Below are 21,699 nucleotides of genomic sequence, written 5' to 3'. Positions count from 1 at the left end.
TGTGTAGGGAAATCTCACCTGAGGTGTTAGGGAAATCAAGTGCTATTACAACACTGTCAAAGCAAAAATAAACAATAACAAGACAGTCTGGACAAAGACAGAGATATGGAAGGCCAGGATAAGGTCAGAGGAACCTGCCTAAATCCTGAGGGGAGGTATCAAGGCAGAAGGCAGAGACATAACCAGCTGATCTTAGCCCTGTGAGAACCCTGTATGTTTCTTCATATCCTCCAGCCTTACTATCCTTTAGAAATTGACATACTGATTCATTATGTTATTGGAATCTAGGTAAATATTAATTCCAGTGTTGTTATATTTTTATTCTTAGGAATACAAATATATAGAAGGCATATTTTAAATACCATGTGACAATATAGAAATATCAAATATTTTCTTTGTACAATATGTTCATTTGTAGCATTTACTTGATATGGGAAATTGTAAATGTTGATCACTATGTGTCTTATGTATACAGTGAATGGAATCCATTACCATGTAATGCCATCTTTTTTTATTTTGTGCATGAGCACACAAAGGTTTAACACTGCTTTATTATGCATATAGATATACATATATACACATATCACACACAGATGTTACTTGTAGAACAATTTTGGGACCAAAAAAATGGGCTAAAGTTACAAAGATTTTTTTCTAAGCCTTTGTTCACCTGCATCAAAATCCCCCACCAAAATAATACTTAGTTTCAGGCAGTGACCCAATGCTGATGCATAACATTATCTAAATTTTATAGTTTATAGATTACCTTTGCTGTTGTATACTTTATACATTTTGACACATTCTTAGCAATTCATCCATTATAAAATGCAATGTCATGCAGAATAGTTTGATTGTAGCCCAAATCCTTTATGCTTCCTTATTCATATCCCCCTCTTGAACCTATTATGTGTCTCTGATATTTTCAATTTCTATAATTTTGCCTTTTTAAGAATTCTTTATAATTAAACTGTGCAGTGTGGAGAGCCCTTTTATATAGACATACAACAATCACACAGCAATCAGACCTTCTAACCAGGCCCACTTATACCTTCTACTTCACTTATATGTCACATAAAATTTTAAGTCAGTATTATAGTTTTTCTATATTTTCTAACCAAGGCAAATGCAGGATTCTGGGCTAGGGAGATAGCTAAAATAATATAGAGCACATGCCTGGCATGAGTGAGACTTGGATTCCTTCCTGACCAGGTACTTCACAGGCCCCAGACAGCATTGAGAGTGTTCCTTGAAAAGATAAGCAAAATTAAATTAATAACTGGTCACTCAGCAGTTATTGAGAGCCAGTTACTAGAGTAAAAGGTAAACTAAAGACTCTTCCCCACCCCCCATATCTACATGAGTGAGTTTGCAGATGTCATTTCTTCCTGAAGCTGTGAATTTACCTTGTATTGTAATGGTATATGAACATGTACACCATTCCGAATCGGTAATGACCAATTGCATTTTATATTTACAGCTGAAGATGGAAAAAGTGTTTTCTCTGCCTTAGACAAAAGCTTAACACCTAATGCATGCTCAGGTAATCTAGATTAAATGAAATGATTAGATTCTATTAATTGATTCAAAGACCTCACAAAATAAATATTAATAATTTTTTTCTTTTTCTTTTCTTTTTCTTCTAATGAATTTTTAGATGAACTTTTAGACATGAAACCTGAGGAAGGCGGTAAGATTTATGCCTTTTGGGTGGTTATAGTTTGTTTTATTGTTTCAAAACTGCTTTTACATGGAGGGTGATATTGTGATTAATTTTGAATAGTTTTGCATGCCCAAGCAGTCTTTTTGGCTTTTATTAATTATTTTACATTTGCCTAAGTACAAATTAGTGTGAGTGGAGCTTTTGCTTCAGTATAATTTCATAATGTGCAGACTACTAAAGTTAAAAGTTTTATTTCAGAAATCATATACTATACTAGAAAGGCACATGACTTTTCTGCACAAGAAGAGAATTTAAACACTTGTTTTGCAATAAAATGATCTGTATGGAAGTAGTACATTTTTATTACTTAACTTCTTTAAGACATTGTTATTCTTATTGTAAAATGGAACCACATACCATGATTTTGCTAGTTCTTCATCTAGATTGAAGATCAAAGGTCTTCATAATCTCTGACAGAGGCATTCTTCATGGTGACTAGCTGAGACAGTAGGACTAGAACTGTCCCCATGGATACTGTGTTTTCCTCTTCATTGACTCTTGGATAAATTATAGGGCAGAGAATTATACAGGGGTTAAAGCACAACATGTTTGATTTTCAACACCAGAGGAACTGATTTGAGCCCTGGAGATTTTGAGATTCATCAGGGTGCCTTGGTCATCCCTGGCACTGCAGTACCTGAGTAATGATGCATCCTCAAGCCCTAACAGTGAAAAAAAAAAAAGATTTTTTTTTGTTTTGTTTTTGGGCCACACCCAGTGACACTCAGGGATTATTCCTGGCTATTTGATCAGAAATTACTCCTGGCTTGGGGAACCATATGGGACGCTGGGATTCGAACCACCGTCCATCCTGGATTGGCTTCGTGCAAGGCAAACACACCACTGCTGTGCTGTCACTCAGGCCCCTTTATCTAATGATTTTGAAGGAGTTCAGAACTTCCCCTAGATTTTGGGCCAAACTCTAAGGCACCCCTAGTCCTGTGTGACTGGCACACAACCTGCCTTTTGACAGGACTAGAAAAGGACCAAGATAATCCCATCACACAGATTTTTGTTAGCTAGCATGGATGACTCCTGACTCCAACTGAACTTATTTGGATTTTATCCTAAAATGTGAAAGAAATAAAAAAAATTAGAAAACAGCATTAAAGTTTTTTGCAAAATATGGGGCCAGAGAGATAGCGTGGAGGTAAGATGTTTGCCTTGCATGCAGAAGGACGCAGAGAAGGATGCAGAGGTTCGAATCCCAGCATCCCATGTGGTCTTCCGAGACTACCAGGAGTGATTTCTGAGCGTAGAGCCAGGAGTAACCCCTGAATGCTGCCAGGTATGTCCCAAAAACCAAAAAAAAATTTTTTTTTGCAAAATGTAATGGCAGTGGGACTTCAGTGTTTAGCATACCTATTTATTATCAAGTAGTTAAAAACATACTTATTTTTTCTCTATTAAGTTCTTATTCTAGGCATCACACTCTGCATTTTGTCATGAATGTTCATGTATATTTATCAGGGTAAATGGATGCTAGATTATGAAAATAGGTGAACAGATCAGATTTTTATTACATGATTACTAGTTTCATAAAGATCATTTCTCTTGGATATAAGGATAGAATGAATTTATGAAATAAATGTGTATTTTACATATAACTTTTTAGAGGCTGAAGTATTCCCATCTTACAGAGGTTAAAGACAATAACCAAGCACTAAGGTATCTGCCAAACACGTTTTTAAGAGTCATGTTATTTAACAAAAGTTTTGTTGTCATATGTAATTTTACAGAAACTTGTTTTTACATCTCCTATTTAATTATTTTAATAAATCCTATGTGAATAGGTAGTATAATCACATTTATAGGTAAGCAAAATGATGATAAAAGTATATGTAGTTTAGAAAACAAACTCCTTCCTGCTCCATTCTTTACTCTCATTTTCTTTTTTTTTGTTTGCTTTGTTTTGGTTTCGGTTTTTGGCTTTTGGGCTACACCGGTGACACTCAGGGGTTACTCCTGGCTATGCACTCAGAAATCATCCTGGGTTTTGAGGAACCACAAGGTCCATCATGGGTCAGCCGTGTGCAAGACAAACACCCTATTGCTGTGTTATCGCTTCCACACCTTTACTCTCATTTTCAATGTTTTCAAACCTCAGTATGTTCAACCATTTCTTTGTTAGTATCAGTTTATATATATTTACTTATGAGCATTTTCAGTTTACATATATTTAATAATGAGCATTTTTCTTATCTACCATATTCTTACAAGGTTTGGAATTTTGATTTTTTTAATTTGATGGAAATAGGACAACATTAACCCAGTTTCCATTTTTTTTCTTCAAGAATTAAATCAGATCTTCTATAACTCATGATACATGCATTTTTTTTTTCAAGTTTTCTTCAGATCATTTGCAAAGATACATAGGCATCAAACTGATGTGTTTTTTTTCTTCTGATTTAAAACAACTCTTCTACCTCATCCACTTACAGTTGCAATACTGGTTTTATAAATTAATAACTCATATCCCTTTTCTTGAGCTCTGACTTTTATTCCAAAGAGAAATATAAGACTCTGCTCTTCCCCAAATCAGCACTTGATCCTCAGGCAGAATACTGACTCAAAAATTTTCTGACTTAAATGCAGTATCATAATTTCTCATTTCCCTTTATCACTGCTAGCACACAAAGCCCTTCTTTTAGGCATAAGCCTTGTTTTCCCACTATCTCTGCACTGTCAACCCCTAGGGTAGCATCAGTTTACAAATTTACATGACCACTCATTTAAAAATATTCTCTGTGTGCAGAGGAGGAGAACTTGTGGTGACTAAAGAAAATGCTCATTAATTTGTTGATTTCAAAATGTGTGCTCTTTGGAAAAATGCCAGGAGGCTCAAATCTGGAATTAAATCAGTGATTATATTATGCAAGACATTAAACAATCAAGAAATAAAAAGAGTTTAATCCAGGGTTGACTGACTTTATAGAACTTGGGGGCTATAAGCTCTGGCACCCTGCTGCTTGGGTGCCTGTTCTTTCCCAGTGGTAATTCTGTTCGACAAGTAATGGCAAAGCTGGGCTATGTCATCAAAAGGCAGGCTGCTTATGACAACAGCAAGGACATAATTCTCTAGGAGCCATTGCCCATTAAAACATTCCAATTCAATGTCATAATGAAATTTGTATTCTCTCCTAAAGAGATAATGCAATCAAAAGCCATTATTTGACCAGTTTATAAAAATGTTATAGTGAAAAACGCCTGAGTGACATTTTGAGTTATTTGAAAATAGCTCTGAAATCACCTTGTGACTACATGTGACACTCCCACTGGTGAGTGATAACAGAGAGATCTGTGTGATTCTCAGAGTGGAACCCAGACAACTGTCAGATAACAGTACAGAAAGGAGATTTGGCTGAGACAGACAGTCTTAAATGACCCCAAGGAATTGAATATTTTAGCCTGGTTTTAGCCTTCTCTCTTCCTCCTTCCGAGAGTTTAAAGATTAATTCAAATTACCTAAATTCTATAGCTCAGTTTTATCCAAATATTCCTCTTTAGGACAAAACAACCTGAACCTTTAAGAAAAAAAAAAGTCTATATTGCAGTTACAGTTCTTTGTTTTCAATGATTTTCTTAGTCCTACATAAACATTAATGATTTTAAATTATGACCAACATCAGAATAATTGACAGCCATATTTAGTAGCAGCTAAGGTGGGTGTAGGTGAGAGCCCATTCTGACAGGACATATATGTCCTATGCCTCTTCTCTCAGAACATTCCAGCAGCACTTGGGTAGAACAGGCAAGGAGCCTATTGTGCCTCATATGCAATGTGGTGAATAATTGCTTATCTTTTGTTTGCTGTTTTCTCATAAACTCCCCCTCAGCATTCTGGGATCAGCTGCTGGTTTGGGTCCTTTCATGAAATAATTGTGCACTTTCCACATCTTATCTAGTGCTTACTAAGTACTATATAGTCAGTAAATTCTGTCTTTACAGTGTTCTAAACATTTCTACCTACCTCCTTTTGAGTTTTTTAGTGCTTCTTTGTTAAGATCTACTACTAAAAGAAAAGAGGAGGCTTGGACATTTTTAAAAAGATATATACATGTATTTTTGAGTGTTTGATCTTGGGGCATAGCGTTCTTGGGGGTGGACTTATTTTGGAGGGACAGGAGGAAGTTTTATGGTTTTTGTTCATTTTTTCAAGTGAAATTTGTTTTCCTAAACATTAGGTAGGGTTCTTTTCCTCTATTTGTTATAATTACTTACATTTTTTCTTTGCTCTAACTGGTGAGTTTTTAGTAGTGCTCTTTAATTCCAAATAAGTACTGTCTGTTCCCAGAGCCTTTACAGTAATGCATATTTTTCTTTTTAGACAGTTTTATAAGGTGATTTCCCACCATACTGCCTGCCACCCCACCCCCATATTCTCTTTTGAGTGATGGGAGGATAGTGCTAATGTCTTCGGCCTTTGTGAGCTCTACTAGAGTGTGGTCTTTGCAGTTAGTCATGATGTTGAGAGTAAGAATCAGGGAGAAAACCAAAGAAATTGAGTCTTCCTGTTTCACACCCAGATGAAGGTAACTCTGGTGACATTTATCTATTGTCTTTCCTGTGCTCTCCTTTTTGGTCTCTGACATTATGTTTCCATCTTCTGGGTTGCTTATTTATGCTGAGGTCATGAAACTTAGCATGGTTCCAAAAATATTACCTGAGTGGGTTGTCACCGGCTTCTCACATTAACCTTCTGTTAGCCACACCAGCGAATCTGCACTGTGTCATTGAAAACACATGGATGTTTTGGAGGGACAGGAGGAAGTTTTATGGTTTTTGTTCATTTTTTCAAGTGAAATTTGTTTTCCTAAACATTAGGTAGGGTTCTTTTCCTCTATTTGTTATAATTACTTACATTTTTTCTTTGCTCTAACTGGTGAGTTTTTAGTAGTGCTCTTTAATTCCAAATAAGTACTGTCTGTTCCCAGAGACTTTACAGTAATGCAGGATGACTCAGAGCACCTTGGTTCAGGATCACTTTTCCTAGGGAATGTTTTCTGGGGGGCACAGGTCTTTCATTGTTAAAGGCTTAGTCTGTGCAAGGCAAACACACTGAGGGGTCTACCATCTCCATTCTTCTCTACAGCTACAGGCTTTGAACATTAGTCAAACTGTTTAAATGAAACTAAATGTGTGAGACTCTATAGTAAGTTTTGAGGTAAAAAATAGTGAACTGCATCGCGAAAACATCTTGACCTGTGAGCCAGGGGTCTCCAGCCAGATTATCTGTTACTAATAAATTATATGGCCTCACCGGGGTGCCTTTTACCTCATCTGCAAAATACATTAGAAGAGGTGATCTCAAAGATCCTTTCAATTGAATGTTATTCTCTTTGAGTATCTCAGTAAAAGAAAACAGCAGGTACCCAGACAGGAAAACATGCTTGAGAAATGGCAAGCAGAGGAGTCTTTATAAATTGTAGTGTGCATCCCTAGAAGGCAGAGTTGCAGAAAGAACTGCATCAGAGCTTTACAAGAGAGACCTTGAAAACCTCAATAAGAAGCATTACTCTAACTCACTAGTCAGAGGAGCCTATGGCAGTCTTACAAGTCAGGAAGACCCTCCAGGCTCAACTGTATACAAGAGTCTAGCAGGAGGTGCCTTTCATGGTGGGTCAACAGGATCTCCAAAGGACCAATCCCACAGGAGTTATGAACCCAAAATTAGTCATCAGAGTTAGAGTTCAAGTGAGAACATGATATTAGAGATGGATATGTGTGAATCTTCCCAAGTGAGACTCGAATCCATGAGAATAAGTAAAACCTTATGCAGTGTTCTCCAAAGTGGGAAATCTCACCCAGGGGAGATTCTGAAATAATCTGGAGGGGGGGAATAAGAGAGGAAGGTGATAATAACCTCCATTGCAAACAAGAAGATAGCTAGTGTCACCTTCTGTTTGTTCCCTTAAAGAATGTAGATTTCCAAGAGGAACTAAGCAACTTCTTTTTCTGAAAAGGGCCGCCAAGTTTGGACTCTTCTTTAGGATATTAGATATTAGAAAAAAAGAGCCAAATGACTGAGGAATAAACCTTAAAGACTACACAGAGTAAGAAAGCAGCAGGGAGACTCTTTATGGGAACTCCCCAGAAATAGCATTTCCAGAGTAGAGAAACAGTGCATCATACTATGTGAACTGAAAAGAGTGAAGATTTGAAATAAATGGGAAAGATTTAACCCCAGAACTTGAGGACTAACTTCTGGGTAGGGTGGAGCAGGAACTTGATGATAACAGATAAAAAAAAAAGTGACAATGTGTGACTACTGAAGGAAGAGAATACAGAGAAGTAACTTATGGGGCAGAGTGAGGAAGACCTCACCAAGTGAGAACTAGCTCTTTTTGCAATGTACCTGATCTAAAACTAAAACTAGATCTAAATCTAGGGGAAAATGATAGCAAAGTAAAGACTGAATATGCAGGAGAAGAAACCTTCTGAGAGAAGAACAGGGCCCTAAAGTGAAGGAGTGACCATAAAAAGACTGATCTTAGAAAGGTAGAGGCACTGCATGAGAAGCCAGAGAAGCAGAGATAGGAAGGAGAGGAGAGAATGAGTATGTCATGTCTGTGGGCCTTTCTCCTTGTAGTAAGGTTTGTACTTGCATTACTTCATATGAAAGTAAATAATGAGTCTTGGAATTCTGCAAAAAAAAAAAAAAAAAAAAACAGCAAAATAAACATGAAGGGGACTAGAAGATCTGTGGGTTTGGCACTTGAAAACTCTACCACAGTTCTTCATCTTGTAAGATTAAAGCAGGAGGCAGCCACATAACCCAGAAGCAGTGTCTGCTTTTCTGCTCAGGCAGAAGCTCCAACTCCAGGCAAATGCTCTCACTGAGGCTTCTCTGAAAGAGCTTAGCATCTCTCTGTTTGTGTCCCATTTTTCTCACAGTTGAGTTGAATTGTTTCCAAAGAAAATGATAGCATAGTTCTTAAGAACCAACTGACTAGTGCTGTTTCTCAAGTCTTGACCTGCCTGGTTATAGACCTAAACCCTTTCTTTTCTACTTGTAATTAAGTTTTTCTTACCAGTTATGTACAGTAATTTCAAGCATGTTAATTATCAGAGCAATAATTGGGAGGTTTCTGTGTTTTCTGGTTCAAGTCAGTGCCAGTTTCACTGCTTTTAGCTAAGTACTATGCTCTCTTGAAAGAGGAAGTGTTCACTGTGTGGGCCTGCTTTAATTGGGACATAATCAGAACACTAAGCAATAGGCCAGATTCAACAGAAGATAGAATTAGTCCTAATCAGTGTCATACTCACTACAGGGCCTCTTCTCATTTTTGTCTCTCAGTTTGAGTTTGAGTAGAATTTTATAAGACTAGTCATGAATCTTTTGTTTGAAGGGAACAGAAGCCCTTCCTTAAATAGTGTCTTTTATAGGTACATATTTTAGGAAAAAAAATGTGTTGTGTATTGACTCATGTACTGAGGATACACAATGATAGATTAACTTAAGCAAGCATAAATCTTGGGGCCACAGGCAGTGCTGTCAAGCTTCTGAGTTTTTCCTTTGATTTTACAGTTTCTTTTATTACCACTGAGAACCCCAAATCTGCATCTTTTGAGTTTTGAATCCCAAATAAGAAATCCAGCTTCAATATTATAAACTCTAGTGATATTTGAGATATTTCCATTGTTCAGTGTCCATGACCAAAGAAATGAGTGCCTGACCAGCCTTATCTACATATCCTCCTAGGATAAATGGTGTTGAGACAGATTAATTTATGTCTCAGCTGAAGGAAAGAGCAAAGGGATACCAAGTTAGTAAAGCCCACAAAAGACCATTCTAGGAAACTACACCTGCCCAGTGGGGCCCGACTGTGAAAAATTGTGAGTGCTGCCTGTTTGTGTCTGTCTCCTCTCTTGTCATGTGAAACTCCTGGGAGTGGGCCGAAAAGAGGCTCCAGAAAACACGCTCTCCCAGAAGCTCATTCTAGGGCACGAACGCCAAGGAAATGCTTCATAATGTGAAAACCGGCTATAAGCAGTACTTTGCAGAAGCCAGGTCCCCTGTTTGTGACGTCAGGCTGGGAAAATCTACGAAACTATGCCTGCCCATTGGGGCCCGACTGTGAAAAATTGTGAGTGTGCCTGTGTGTGTCTGTCTCCACTTCGCTTCAGGGACATGCACTCTTTCTAAGGAAAGAACACCATCACAACAAGAAGAAAAAAATCACACTAAGAACGGTGCTGGATCACTGAAGCCCAGCATTTCTCTCCGGACTGTCTTCTCTGCTACGTGCTCAGGCCTAAGATTTGATCCTGTGAGAGGCTTCATCCACAGAGGACTACCCTCCCTTGGAGGCAAGTCGACCCACCTAGAAAGGGTGAAGCCAGAGGAGTGTGGCTGCGTACATCATTTAGCCAACGAATACCACCACAACACGTAGAAAAACCCACAATACAAGTGTGATAATGGGGAAACAACACAGGCCAGCATCAGACATAGAGAATGAAGATGACAATTCTGATGACCAGATAATGACCAATCAACAAATCAACCTCTCAGATAAGGACTTTAGAAAAGCATATACCCTGCTCATGGATTGGCAGGATTAACATCATTAAAATGGCAATACTCCCCAAAGCACTGTACAGATTTAATGCGATCCCCCTAAAGATACCCATGACATTCTTCAAAGAAGTGGACCAGGCACTTTTGAAATTTATTTGGAACAATAAACACCCTCGAATAGCTAAAGCAATCATTGGGAAAAAGAATATGGGAGGAATTACTTTCCCCAACTTTAAACTTTACTACAAAGCAATAGTTATCAAAACAGCATGGTATTGGAATAAAGACAGGCCCTCAGATCAGTGGAATAAGCTTGAATACTCAGAGAATGTTCCCCAGACATACAATCATCTAATTTTTGATAAAGGAGCAAAAAATCCTAAATGGAACAAAGAAAGCCTCTTCAACAAGTGGTGTTGGCAAAACTGGGTAGCCACTTGCAAAAAATTGAACTTAGACCCCCAGCTAACATCATGTACGAAGGTAAAATCCAAATGGATTAAAGACCTCAATATCAGCCCCAAAACCATAAGATATATAGAACAATACGTAGGTAAAACACTCCAGGACATTGAAGCTAAAGGCATCTTCAAGGAAGAAACTGCACTCTCCAAGCAAGTGAAAGCAGAAATTAACAGATGGGAATATATTAAGCTGAGAAGCTTCTGCACCTCAAAGGAAATAGTGCCCAAGATACAAGAGCCACCCACTGAGTGGGAGAAACTATTCACCCAATACCCATCAGATAAGGGGCTAATCTCCAAAATATACAAGGCACTGACAGAACTTTACAAGAAAAAAACATCTAATCCCATCAAAAAATGGGGAGAAGAAATGAACAGACACTTTGACAAAGAAGAAATACAGATGGCCAAAAGACACATGAAAAAGTGCTCCACATCACTAATCATCAGGGAGATGCAAATCAAAACAACGATGAGATACCACCTCACACCACAGAGAATGGCACACATCACAAAGAATGAGAATAAACAGTGTTGGCGGGGATGTGGGGAGAAAGGAACTCTTATCCACTGCTGGTGGGAATGCCGTCTAGTTCAACCTTTATGGAAAGCGATATGGAGATTCCTCCAAAAACTGGAAATCGAGCTCCCATACGATCCAGCTATACCACTCCTAGGAATATACCCTAGGAACACAAAAATACAATACAAAAACCCCTTCCTTACACCTATATTCATTGCAGCACTATTTACCATAGCAAGACTCTGGAAACAACCAAGATGCCCTTCAACAGACGAATGGCTAAAGAAACTGTGGTACATATACACAATGGAATATTATGCAGCTGTCAGGAGAGATGAAGTCATGAAATTTTCCTATACATGGATGTACACGGAATCTATTATGCTGAGTGAAATAAGTCAGAGAGAGAGAGAAAAACACAGAATGGTCTCACACATTTATGGGTTTTAAGAAAAATGAAAGACATTCTTGCAATAATAACTTTTAGACACAAAAGAGAAAAGAGCTGGAACTTCCAGCTCACCTCAGGAAGCTCATCACAAAGAGTGATGAGTTTAGTTGGATAAATAACTACATTTTGAACTGTCCTAATAATGAGAATGTATGAGGGAAATTGAGAACCTGTTTAGAGTACAGGCGGGGGTCGGGTGGGGAGGAGGGAGACTTGGGACATTGGTGATGGGAATGTTGCACTGGTGATGGGTGGTGTTAAAAAAAAATATTCAAAGTATAGCATATCTGAAAGTTTTCAATTAAAAATAAAAAAAAAGAAAAGCAATATGGAAGATGCTCAAAGAACTCAAAGAAACCATGGTTTGAGTTGGACAGAACACTAACAAAAACCAAGAAAATATGAAGACAGAAATCACAAAACTCCAAACTGAAATAACAGGTCAAATAACAGGCCTGAAAAACTCAGTAAACGAAGTGAATGACAAAATGGATAAGCTCTGGACAGGGTAACAGAAGCTAGGATTGAATTGGTGCTGTGGAAGATGAGATAAATAAGAATTCCATACAGCGGGAGAGATTGGAAAAAAAGCTTAAAGCAAATGAACAGACAATGGAAAAATTACTCAAAGAATGTGAACAGATGAAAATAGAAGTCAATGATAAGATCAAAAGAAACAACTTAAGAATCATTGGAGTCCCAGAGACCCAGGAAGAAAATTTCCAGGAAGAATCAACAGTCAAGAACATCATTAAAGAGAAACTTCCAAAGCTAAAGAATATACATGATCAAATCCTGCATGCTCAAAGAGTACCAACCAAAAAGAGACCCCAGAAAAAATACCCCAAGACACATCTTAGTCACAATGACAAATCCCACAGATAGAGACAGAATTCTGAAAACAGCAAGATCAAAAAGGGAAATTACATTCAAGGGAGCATCCTTGAGATTTACAGCAACTTGTCACCAGAAACACTCAAGGCCAGAAAGCAGTGGTGGGATAGTGTGACAAGACTGAATGAAATGAATGCTTCACCTAGAATACTGTACCCAGCAAAACTCACTTTCTGGTTTGACGGAAGAATACATGGTTTCACAGACTCAGAAACTTTACAGACTCAAAACCAGTCTTAAGAGAAAAACTGAAAGACCTAATTTAAGACAAGACTAACCAAAAGACACACCAAATTTTGATATAAAGATGGTATTAAATCCAGGAAAATTCTTTCTCTCAATGTCAATGGACTAAATGCACCAGTTAAGAGACACAGAGTGGTTAAATAGATAAAAAAAAAAACTCAAACTCAATCCAACCTTCTGCTGCCTACAAGAAATGCACCTGAATAGTCAGAACAAACATAGACACAAAATAAAAGGCTGGAGAAAAATTATCCAAGCAAACAACACCCATAAAAAAATCTGGAGTGGCCACACTAACATCAGATAATGCAAACTTTATACTCAGGAAGGTTGTAAGGGACAAAGATGGACATTTTATATTAATCAAGGGGTAGGTAGAGCAGGAAGAAATAACTCTCCTAAACATATATGCACTGAATGAGGGGCCAGCAAAATATTTAATACAATTCTTGACAAATCTGAAAAATAATATCAATAACAACACAATAAATGTGGGGGACCTCAACACGGCTTTGTCAACACTGGAGAGGTCAACCAGACTGAAAACCAACAAGAATATACTAGACCTGAGGAGAGAAATGGAAGAAAGAGGCCTAGTGGATATATATATAGAAAACTCCATCCCCAGAAACCTGGATACACATTCAGGTACATTGGGACATTCTCCAGGATAGACTTACATTCTGGCACATAAAACATACCTCCATAATATCAAGAGAATAGAAATATTGCATGCTACCTTCTCTGACCACAAGGCTCTGAAATTATTTGTGAATTCCAAAGGGACTCAGAAGAAAAACTTTAACACATGGAAGTTAAACAGCCTCATACTGAATAACCAGTGGGTCTGAGATGAAATCAAGGAGGAAATCAAAAGGTTCCTGGAAACAAATGACAATAAAGACACAAACTATCAGAACTTATGGGGCACAGCAAAAGCAGTACTGAGAGGAAAATTTATAGCTTTGCAAGCACACATCAGGAAGGAAGAAGGGGCTTACCTGAGTAGCTTAATGACGCAGTTCATAGAAAGTCCTCAACAAAAGGACCCAAAAATAGGGAGACAGAAGGAAATAACAAAGCTGAGAGCAGAAATCAACAAAGTGGAAACCCAAAAAACAATCCGAAAGATCAACGAAATCAGAAGTTGGTTCTTTGAAAAAATAAACAAGATTGATAGACCACTGGCAAAACTAACAAAGAAAGAGAGAGAAACTTGATAACTCGTATTAGGAATGAAAAAGGAGAGATCACTACTGATATGGCAGAAATTCAAAGGGTAATCAGAAACTACTTTGAGAAACTCTACGCCACTAAAACTGAGAACCTGGAAGAAATGGATACATTCCTGGACTCTTATAATCTTCCACGGTTGAAGGAAGAGGATGTAGTATATTTAAACGCCCCCATCACTATTAATGAAATTAAAACGGTAATCAAATGTCTGCCCAAAAACAAAGCCCAGGCCCAGATGGATTCACTAATGAATTCTTTCAAACTTTCCAAGAGGAACTACTACCAATCCTGGCAAGACTCTTTCATGAAATTGAACAAACGGAAACACTTCCAAATAGCTTTTTTGAAGCCAAGGTCACCTTGATACCTAAGCCAGACAGAGATGCTATGAAAAAAGAAAATTACAGACCAATATCGCTGATGAATGCAGATGCAAAATCCTGGCAAATAGGATTCAGTGCCTCATTAAGATTATCCACTACGAGCAAGTAGGTTTCATCCCAGGAATTCAGGGATGGTTTAACATCCATAAATCTATCAACATAATACACAACATCAACAACAAGAAAAATAAAAATTACATGATCATATCAATAGACACAGAGAAAGCATTTGATAAGGTCCAACACACATTCTTGATCAAAACTCTAAGCAAGATGGGAATGGAAGGAACCTTTTTCAATATAGTTAATGCCATCTACCACAAGCCAGAGGCAAATATTGTCCTCAATGGAGAAAAACTGAAAACCTTTCCTCTAATTTCTGGCACAAGACAAGGCTGTCCTCTCTCACTACTCCTATTCAACATAGCACTGGAAGTACTTGCTATAGCGATTAGGCAAGAAAAAGATATTAAGGGAATCCAGATAGGAAAGGAAGAAGTCAAGCTCTCGCTGTTTGCAGATGACATGATATTCTACCTAGAAAACCCTAAAGTCATACCAAAAAGCTTCTAGAAACAATAGACTCATATAGCAAAGTGGCAGTCTACAAAATTAACACACAAAAATCAATGGCCTTTCTATACACCAATAGTAATAAGGAAGAAATGGACATTAAGAAAACAACCCCATTCACAATAGTGACACACAATCTCAAATATCTTGGAATCAACTTGACTAAAAATGTGAAGGACCTAAACAAAGAAAACTATAAAACTCTGCTCCAAGAAATAAGAGAGGACACACGGTAATGAAAGCACATACCCTGCTCATGGATTGGCAGAATTAACATCATCAAAATGGCAGTACTCCCCAAAGCATTGTACAGATTTAATGCGATCCCTCTAAAGCAGAGGTCCTCAAACTTTTTAAACAGGGGGCCAGTTCACTGTCCCTCAGACCATTGGAGGGTCTGACTATAGTAGAAACAAAACTTATGAATGAATTCTTATGCACACTGCATATATCTTATTTTGCAATGAAGAAACAAAACAGATACAAATACAATATGTGGCCTGCGGGCCATAGTTTGAGGACCACTGCTCTAAAGATACCCATGACATTTTTCAAAGAAGTGGATCAGGCACTTTTGAAATTCATTTGGAACAATAAACACCCTAGAATAACTAAAGCAATCATTGGGAAAAAGAATATGAGAGGAACTTTAAACTTTACTACAAAGCAATAGTTATCAAAACAGCATGGTATTGGAATAAAGATAGGCCCTCAGATCAATGGAATAGGCTTGAATACTCAGAGAATGTTCCCCAGACATACAATCACTTAATTTTTGATAAAGAAGCAAGAAATCCTAAATGGAGCAAAGAAAGCCTCTTCAACAAGTGGTGTTGGCAAAACTGGCTAGCCACTTGCAAAAAATTGAACTTAGACCCCCAGCTGACATCATGTACAAAGGTTAAATCCAAATGGATGAAAGACCTGGATATCAGACCCGAAACCATAAGATATATAGAACAACATAGGTAAAACACTCCAGGACTTTGAGACTAAAGGCATCTTCAAAGAGGAAACTGTACTCTCCAAGCAAGTGAAAGCAGAGATTAACAGATGAGAATATATTAAACTGAGAAGCTTCTGCACCTCAAAAGAAATAGCGCCCAGGATACAAGAGCCCACAACTGAGTGGGAGAAACTATTCACCCAATACCCATCAGACAAGGGCTAATCTCCAAAATATACAAGACACTGACAGAAATTTACAAGAAAAAAACATCTAATCCCATCAAAAAATGGGGAGAAGAAATGGACAGACACTTTGACAAAGAAGAAATACAAATGGCCAAAAGACACATGAAAAAATGCTCCACATCACTAATCATCAGGGAGATGCAAATCAAAACAATGATGAGGTACCACCTCACACCCCAGAGATTAGCACACATCACAAAGAATGAGAACAAGCAGTGTTGGCAGGGATGTGGAGAGAAAGGAACTCTTATTCACTGCTGGTGGAAATGCCATCTAGTTCAACCTTTATGGAAAGCGATATGGAGATTCCTCCAAAAACTGGAAATCGAGCTCCCATATGATCCATCTATACCACTCCTAGGAATATACCGTAGGAACACAAAAATACGATACAAAAATCCCTTCCTTACACCTACATTCATTGCAGCACTATTTACCATAGCAAGACTCTGGAAACAGCCAAGATACCCTTCAACAGATGAATGTCTAAAGAAACAGTGGTACATATACACAATGGAATATTATGAAGCCATCAGGAGAGATGAAGTCATGAAATTTTCCTATACATGGATGTACATGGAATCTATTATGCTGAGTGAAATAAGTCAGAGAGAGATAAAGACGTAGAATGGCCTCACTCATCTATGGGTTTTAAGAAAAATGAAAGACATTCTTGCAATAATAACTTTCAGACACAAAAGATAAAAGAGCTGGAATTTCCAGCTCACCTCAGGAAGCTCACCACAAACAGGGATGAGTTTAGTTAGAGAAATAACTACGTTTTTAACTATCCTAATAAAGAGAATGTACGAGGGAAATAGAAAGCCTGTCTAGAGTACAGGCGGGGGTCGGGTGGGGAGGAGGGAGATTTGGGACATTGGTGATAGGAATGTTGCACTGGTGATGGGTGGTGTTCTTACATGACTGAAACCCAAACACAATCATGTATGTAATAAAGTTGTTTAAAGAAAAAAATAAAAAAATAAAAAACCTCCCCCAAAATATAAAAGACCATTCTAAATTAAAACCTAAAATTATAAAGACAAACCTAAATAATAAAAACAAAGGTAGAGCTGCTATAGTTTCTGTCTATTGGAAAAAGCTCAGGATATGTTGTTGTTCATGCTAGTCCTCTGGATTGATGTCTAGAAGAAAGCACAGAAGTCTCATGAAAATTTAATTTGGTGGTAAGGGAAAGGGGGTTAAATGATTTTAATAGGATAACATGTAATTCTCTATTTGGTGTTGGTCGCCCATTCCTTGTCTACACAGTCAATATTTTGTTTAATCATGTGATTTCAGTAAGGCAGAAACTAAACCCATGAGAAATAGTTTAAGCATCCATGTTCTACTGAAAGCAAAAAGCTCAGAGCCTTGTCAAGCTAAATATTTTTTTATATTTTTTAAAATGATGCTAGAGAGAGAGAAACTGAGCAAATAGAGAGAGATCAGGAGGAAGATACATAGACACATGTTGATGGCATACCCTGTCACAACAGACTTCTTTCTGCCTCAGAGATGAGTAGTTTAATCTTACCAGATCTGCCTTCTCCCCACCAAAAACGGACTTGGGGAGTTCCTTGTACCCTGTTTTAAGATACATATGTATCTTATATACATGTCGAATAAAATATTTCCTCCATATTCTCTCTACCAGTCCTATATGCTATTTCTCAGTTGACAGTTCTGTGATAATTCAGACAATAAATGCTTAATTAGTTATTTGATTGAAATTATAGTTGCCCCTATTTTTAAACCACAGTGTGAGAGTAACTGGACTCCTCCCTGCCCTGACTTCAATCCTGTCTGCTCAACTCAAACATTGCATGATCTGTAAATTTTCATATAAACTGTGGTTGAAAATAGATTTAGTAAACCTGACAGATAAGCTTTATAAAATAAAAGCACAGCCAAAAGCTTTTACTTACTAATTATTTCATATATGTGAGGAAAATGTCTTCATCTCATTTAATATGACAGATGTGGAATTGCAGTAGAACTTAGAGAAGAAACTATAAATCACGATCATTCCTTCTCTTTCATGACGTACAACAAAAATATTTGCAGTTTCCAAGAAGCAATTAAATACCCCCAACTAAACCACAGTTCATAAAACCATCACCCCCTGGTTTTCAAAATATTTACAAAACTCAATGAAAGGTCTTGTTATGGTATGTGTGACAGTAATACCTCCATTTCTACTCTGTTCATTGTGTTGTATTTTGCCAATATTCACGTTGCAAGAATGAATCCCTAAAGCTTAGGGTTTATTTTTGGGGTTTACGTCACCACACTCAAGATAGACAATATTAACATTATAGCTTTTTAATTAACATAGAGATGGTCAGAGAGATGTAGAATAGGCAGGGCATTTGCCTGTGTGTAGCCCACCTGGGTTCAATTCTCAGCACCCAAATTGGTTTCCCAAGCTTTGCCAGGCATAATCTCTGCGTACAGAACCAAAAGTAATTAATCTCTGAGTACCACAGGGTTGGACACCCCATTTTTTTTTTTTTTTGGTTTTTCTGTCACACCCGGCAGCACTCGGCTCTGCACTCAGAAGTCACTCCTGGCTGGCTCAGGGTGACCTTATGGGATGCGGGAATCGAACCGGAGTCCATCTGGTGTTGGCTGCATGCAAGGCAAATGCCTTACCGCCATGCTATCACTTCAGCCCAATTTTTTTTAAATGAACAAAGAGAGGCTCAACGAGACAAAAAGTATTGCTGATTCAAATAGCCAGGAAAGAGCCATACTAGTGCTTTCTGTCTAGTGTGGTGCTTACTCCAGCCCTCTAGAATTCTGTCATTGGTTTTAAATCTCATCTGCTGGGAGGCTGGAGTTTACAGTTTTCCTCTTATAATTTTTACTGATTCCCCAAGGCAAATCAGACCCACCTTTTTTCTTTGCTTTAACCAATTGTATTGGCACAAAGGAGAAAGGGAACAAGGAATACTTTCATGGCCACTCTTAGGCTTGTCAACCTCCTGGATCCTTTCTCCCTTGTTTGGGCCATCCTGAGCTAGGTGTGGACTCTCTCCCATCCCAGACCAGACTGTTATCAGGTGTAGCAGTGATGAATATTGGGCTTGTTATGAGACTCAGGACAAAGCCCTACAATATGTTTTCATTCCTGGCATTATTTCATATCTGAGAAATGTTTACATAAATTTACTTTTATATTAAGGAAAAGCCAAAACCCTAAAGATTTTTATAGAAGCTCTTTAGATATAAGCTCAGTGATGCTCAAAAACTAGACTGACTTTGCTTCTGTTGGCTTTTGACAGAAGTGGGGATGTGGGGCCTGTGCGCACACTGCTGGGGTATCACTCCTGGAAGTGCTGGGTTTATATACTGTGTCAGGGATGGAACTAGGGCTGACTACAGGCAAGGCAAGTGCCGTAACCTCTTTCAATCTCTGCAAACCCAACTGGATTGACTTTAAAGGATAATTTGAGGAAGCAAGTGACTGGAAATTTAATTGGGGGGGCAGGTTTGGGTTTTGGGCCACACCCAATGACGCTCAGCTATGCGCTCAGAAATTGCTCCTAGCTTGGGGAACCATATGGGATGCTGGGGGTCAAACCAAGGTCCATTCTGGGTCAGCCACATGCAAGGCAAAATGCCCTACCGCTGCACTATTACTTCAGCCCCCTGGGAATAATTTAATTTTAAAGTTGCTTAGTAGGATTAATTGAGAATGGGCCTCATTTGTATACTAATAAACCTTTTCTAAAACCTAGTCATCACCCTCTATGTTGCATTTCATCCCCACTGCCCTTTGGCCTTAACCTTGGGCCCTTGTAGGTGATGTGTTTGTATTCTGTTCTTCCACTCAGCTTGCTTGGATCTAATGGCAGAGATGCCAGAACCTGAAGGTGCTGATAAAGATGACCTGCAGCTGCTGAATGAGATCTTCAGTGCCTCCTCACTGGAAGAGGGAGAGTTCAGCAAGGAGTGGGCTGCTGTGTTTGGAGAAGGTCGGCCAATGGAGCCAGTGTCCACTGGGGCCCAGGGAGAGCCAGAGCTCAAGGCCCCAGCAGCCTCAGGATTCCTTCCTTCACAGCTTTTAGACCAAAATATGAAAGACTTACAGGCTTCTCTACAAGGTTTGGACTATAGGAATTGAGATGAATTTTGTTGTTTGTTCATTACTTGCCTTTTGTTTTAGACCAGAGGTATTTTTCTTTCTTTCTTCCCATCCTTCCTTTCTTCCTTCTTTTTTCCTTCCTTCCTTCCTTCCTTCCTTCCTTCCTTCCTTCCTTCCTTCCTTCCTTCCTTCCTTCCTTCCTTCCTTCCTTCCTTCCTTTCTCCTTCCTTCCTTCCTTCCTTCCTTTCTCCTTCCTTCCTTCCTTCCTTCCTTCCTTCCTTCCTTCCTTCCTTCCTTCCTTCCTTCCTTCCTTCCTTCCTTCTCTTTCTCTTTTTTTCTTTTTCTTTCCTTCTGTCCCTTCTTTTCTTTCTTTCCTTTCTCTTTCTCTCTCTGTCTTTCTTTTTTAATTTTGTTTATTTGTGGATCACACAGGCAATGTTTAGGACTTCTGGTCTGTACTCACAGGTCACTTCTGGTAGGATTTAGGTAGGGTAGATGAACTTCCAGATATCAAATCTAGGTTGACTGCATGCAACACGAGCACCCTACCCACTGCACTATTTTTCTGACACAGTATTTTCTTTCTGATCTGCCTTTCTATCTTTTATAGCCAGAGGTATTTCTTTCTTATTAGTCTTTTTCTTTTTAATACATCTGAAAATTTTGACAGAAGTGTCAAAATCCTCTTCAAGCTTAAAAACCCATTGCAGGAAATCAGGAAAGGTAGTACAGCAGGTAGGGTGCTTGCTTTGTGTACAACTGACCCAGGTTCAATCTGCAGCATCTCATATGGTCCCCCAAGCTTGCCAGGAGTGATTCCTGAATGCAGAGTCAGGGGTAACTCATGAATACCAATAGGTGTGCCCCCACAAATCCATTACAGAGTTTACAATCTGGTTCTTCTTTAAATCCCCTCCCAATTTCCTAGTTTCTATTAATAAGAGGTTTGAAGGGCATCTTTAAATCTGTCCATCTTCACTGACTAGACTTCTCATGGCAGAATTGTAAGCATGAATGAGCCTACTGCTAAGGGCCCTCGTCTGTGCTGAGTTCTGTCTCCCACATTTCTAGGCGGCAACTGCTCCTCAGCCCCACAAACCTCTTTCCAGACTTCTTAGCTCTTCTCATACTAGCTTTTATCTTACTCTTGCTTTCTCTCCATGCTCAGCCATACCAATGCCAGGTATTCATCCCCTCAGTTCAGCTTTTCCTGTTCTACATGAAACACATGCCCAACAGTCACACAGAACTAGTTTCCACTTTGATCAAAAGTGATTGAGCACATTGGGAAGGGTTAAAGACATGCCAAGGCTCGCTTGCAGCCCACATGTTGGTGGAGAACTGCTGGCATGAGTAGCACTTCGATTTAGATTGCAGAAATGAAAACTTCAATTGAAATCTGTT

The 21,699-nt window shown here is 38.5% G+C and overlaps 1 protein-coding gene across 1 annotated transcript in view; it reads left to right on the top strand.

Annotated features, from left to right (window-relative positions):
• ICA1 (islet cell autoantigen 1) overlaps positions 1-21,699 on the top strand; it is a 164,808-nt gene that overhangs the window by 128,695 nt on the left and 14,414 nt on the right. Inside the window, exons 11-13 of the mRNA XM_049769274.1 lie at positions 1,478-1,540; positions 1,655-1,687; positions 20,045-20,314. Of these exons, the coding sequence (XP_049625231.1) occupies positions 1,478-1,540; positions 1,655-1,687; positions 20,045-20,314 (366 nt within the window). The remainder of the gene's footprint in view (positions 1-1,477; positions 1,541-1,654; positions 1,688-20,044; positions 20,315-21,699) is intronic.

The sequence above is a fragment of the Suncus etruscus genome, chromosome 1 (genome assembly GCF_024139225.1).
Source record: "Suncus etruscus isolate mSunEtr1 chromosome 1, mSunEtr1.pri.cur, whole genome shotgun sequence".
NCBI lineage: Eukaryota > Metazoa > Chordata > Mammalia > Eulipotyphla > Soricidae > Suncus > Suncus etruscus.
This window is presented reverse-complemented; position numbering and strand designations above follow the sequence as displayed.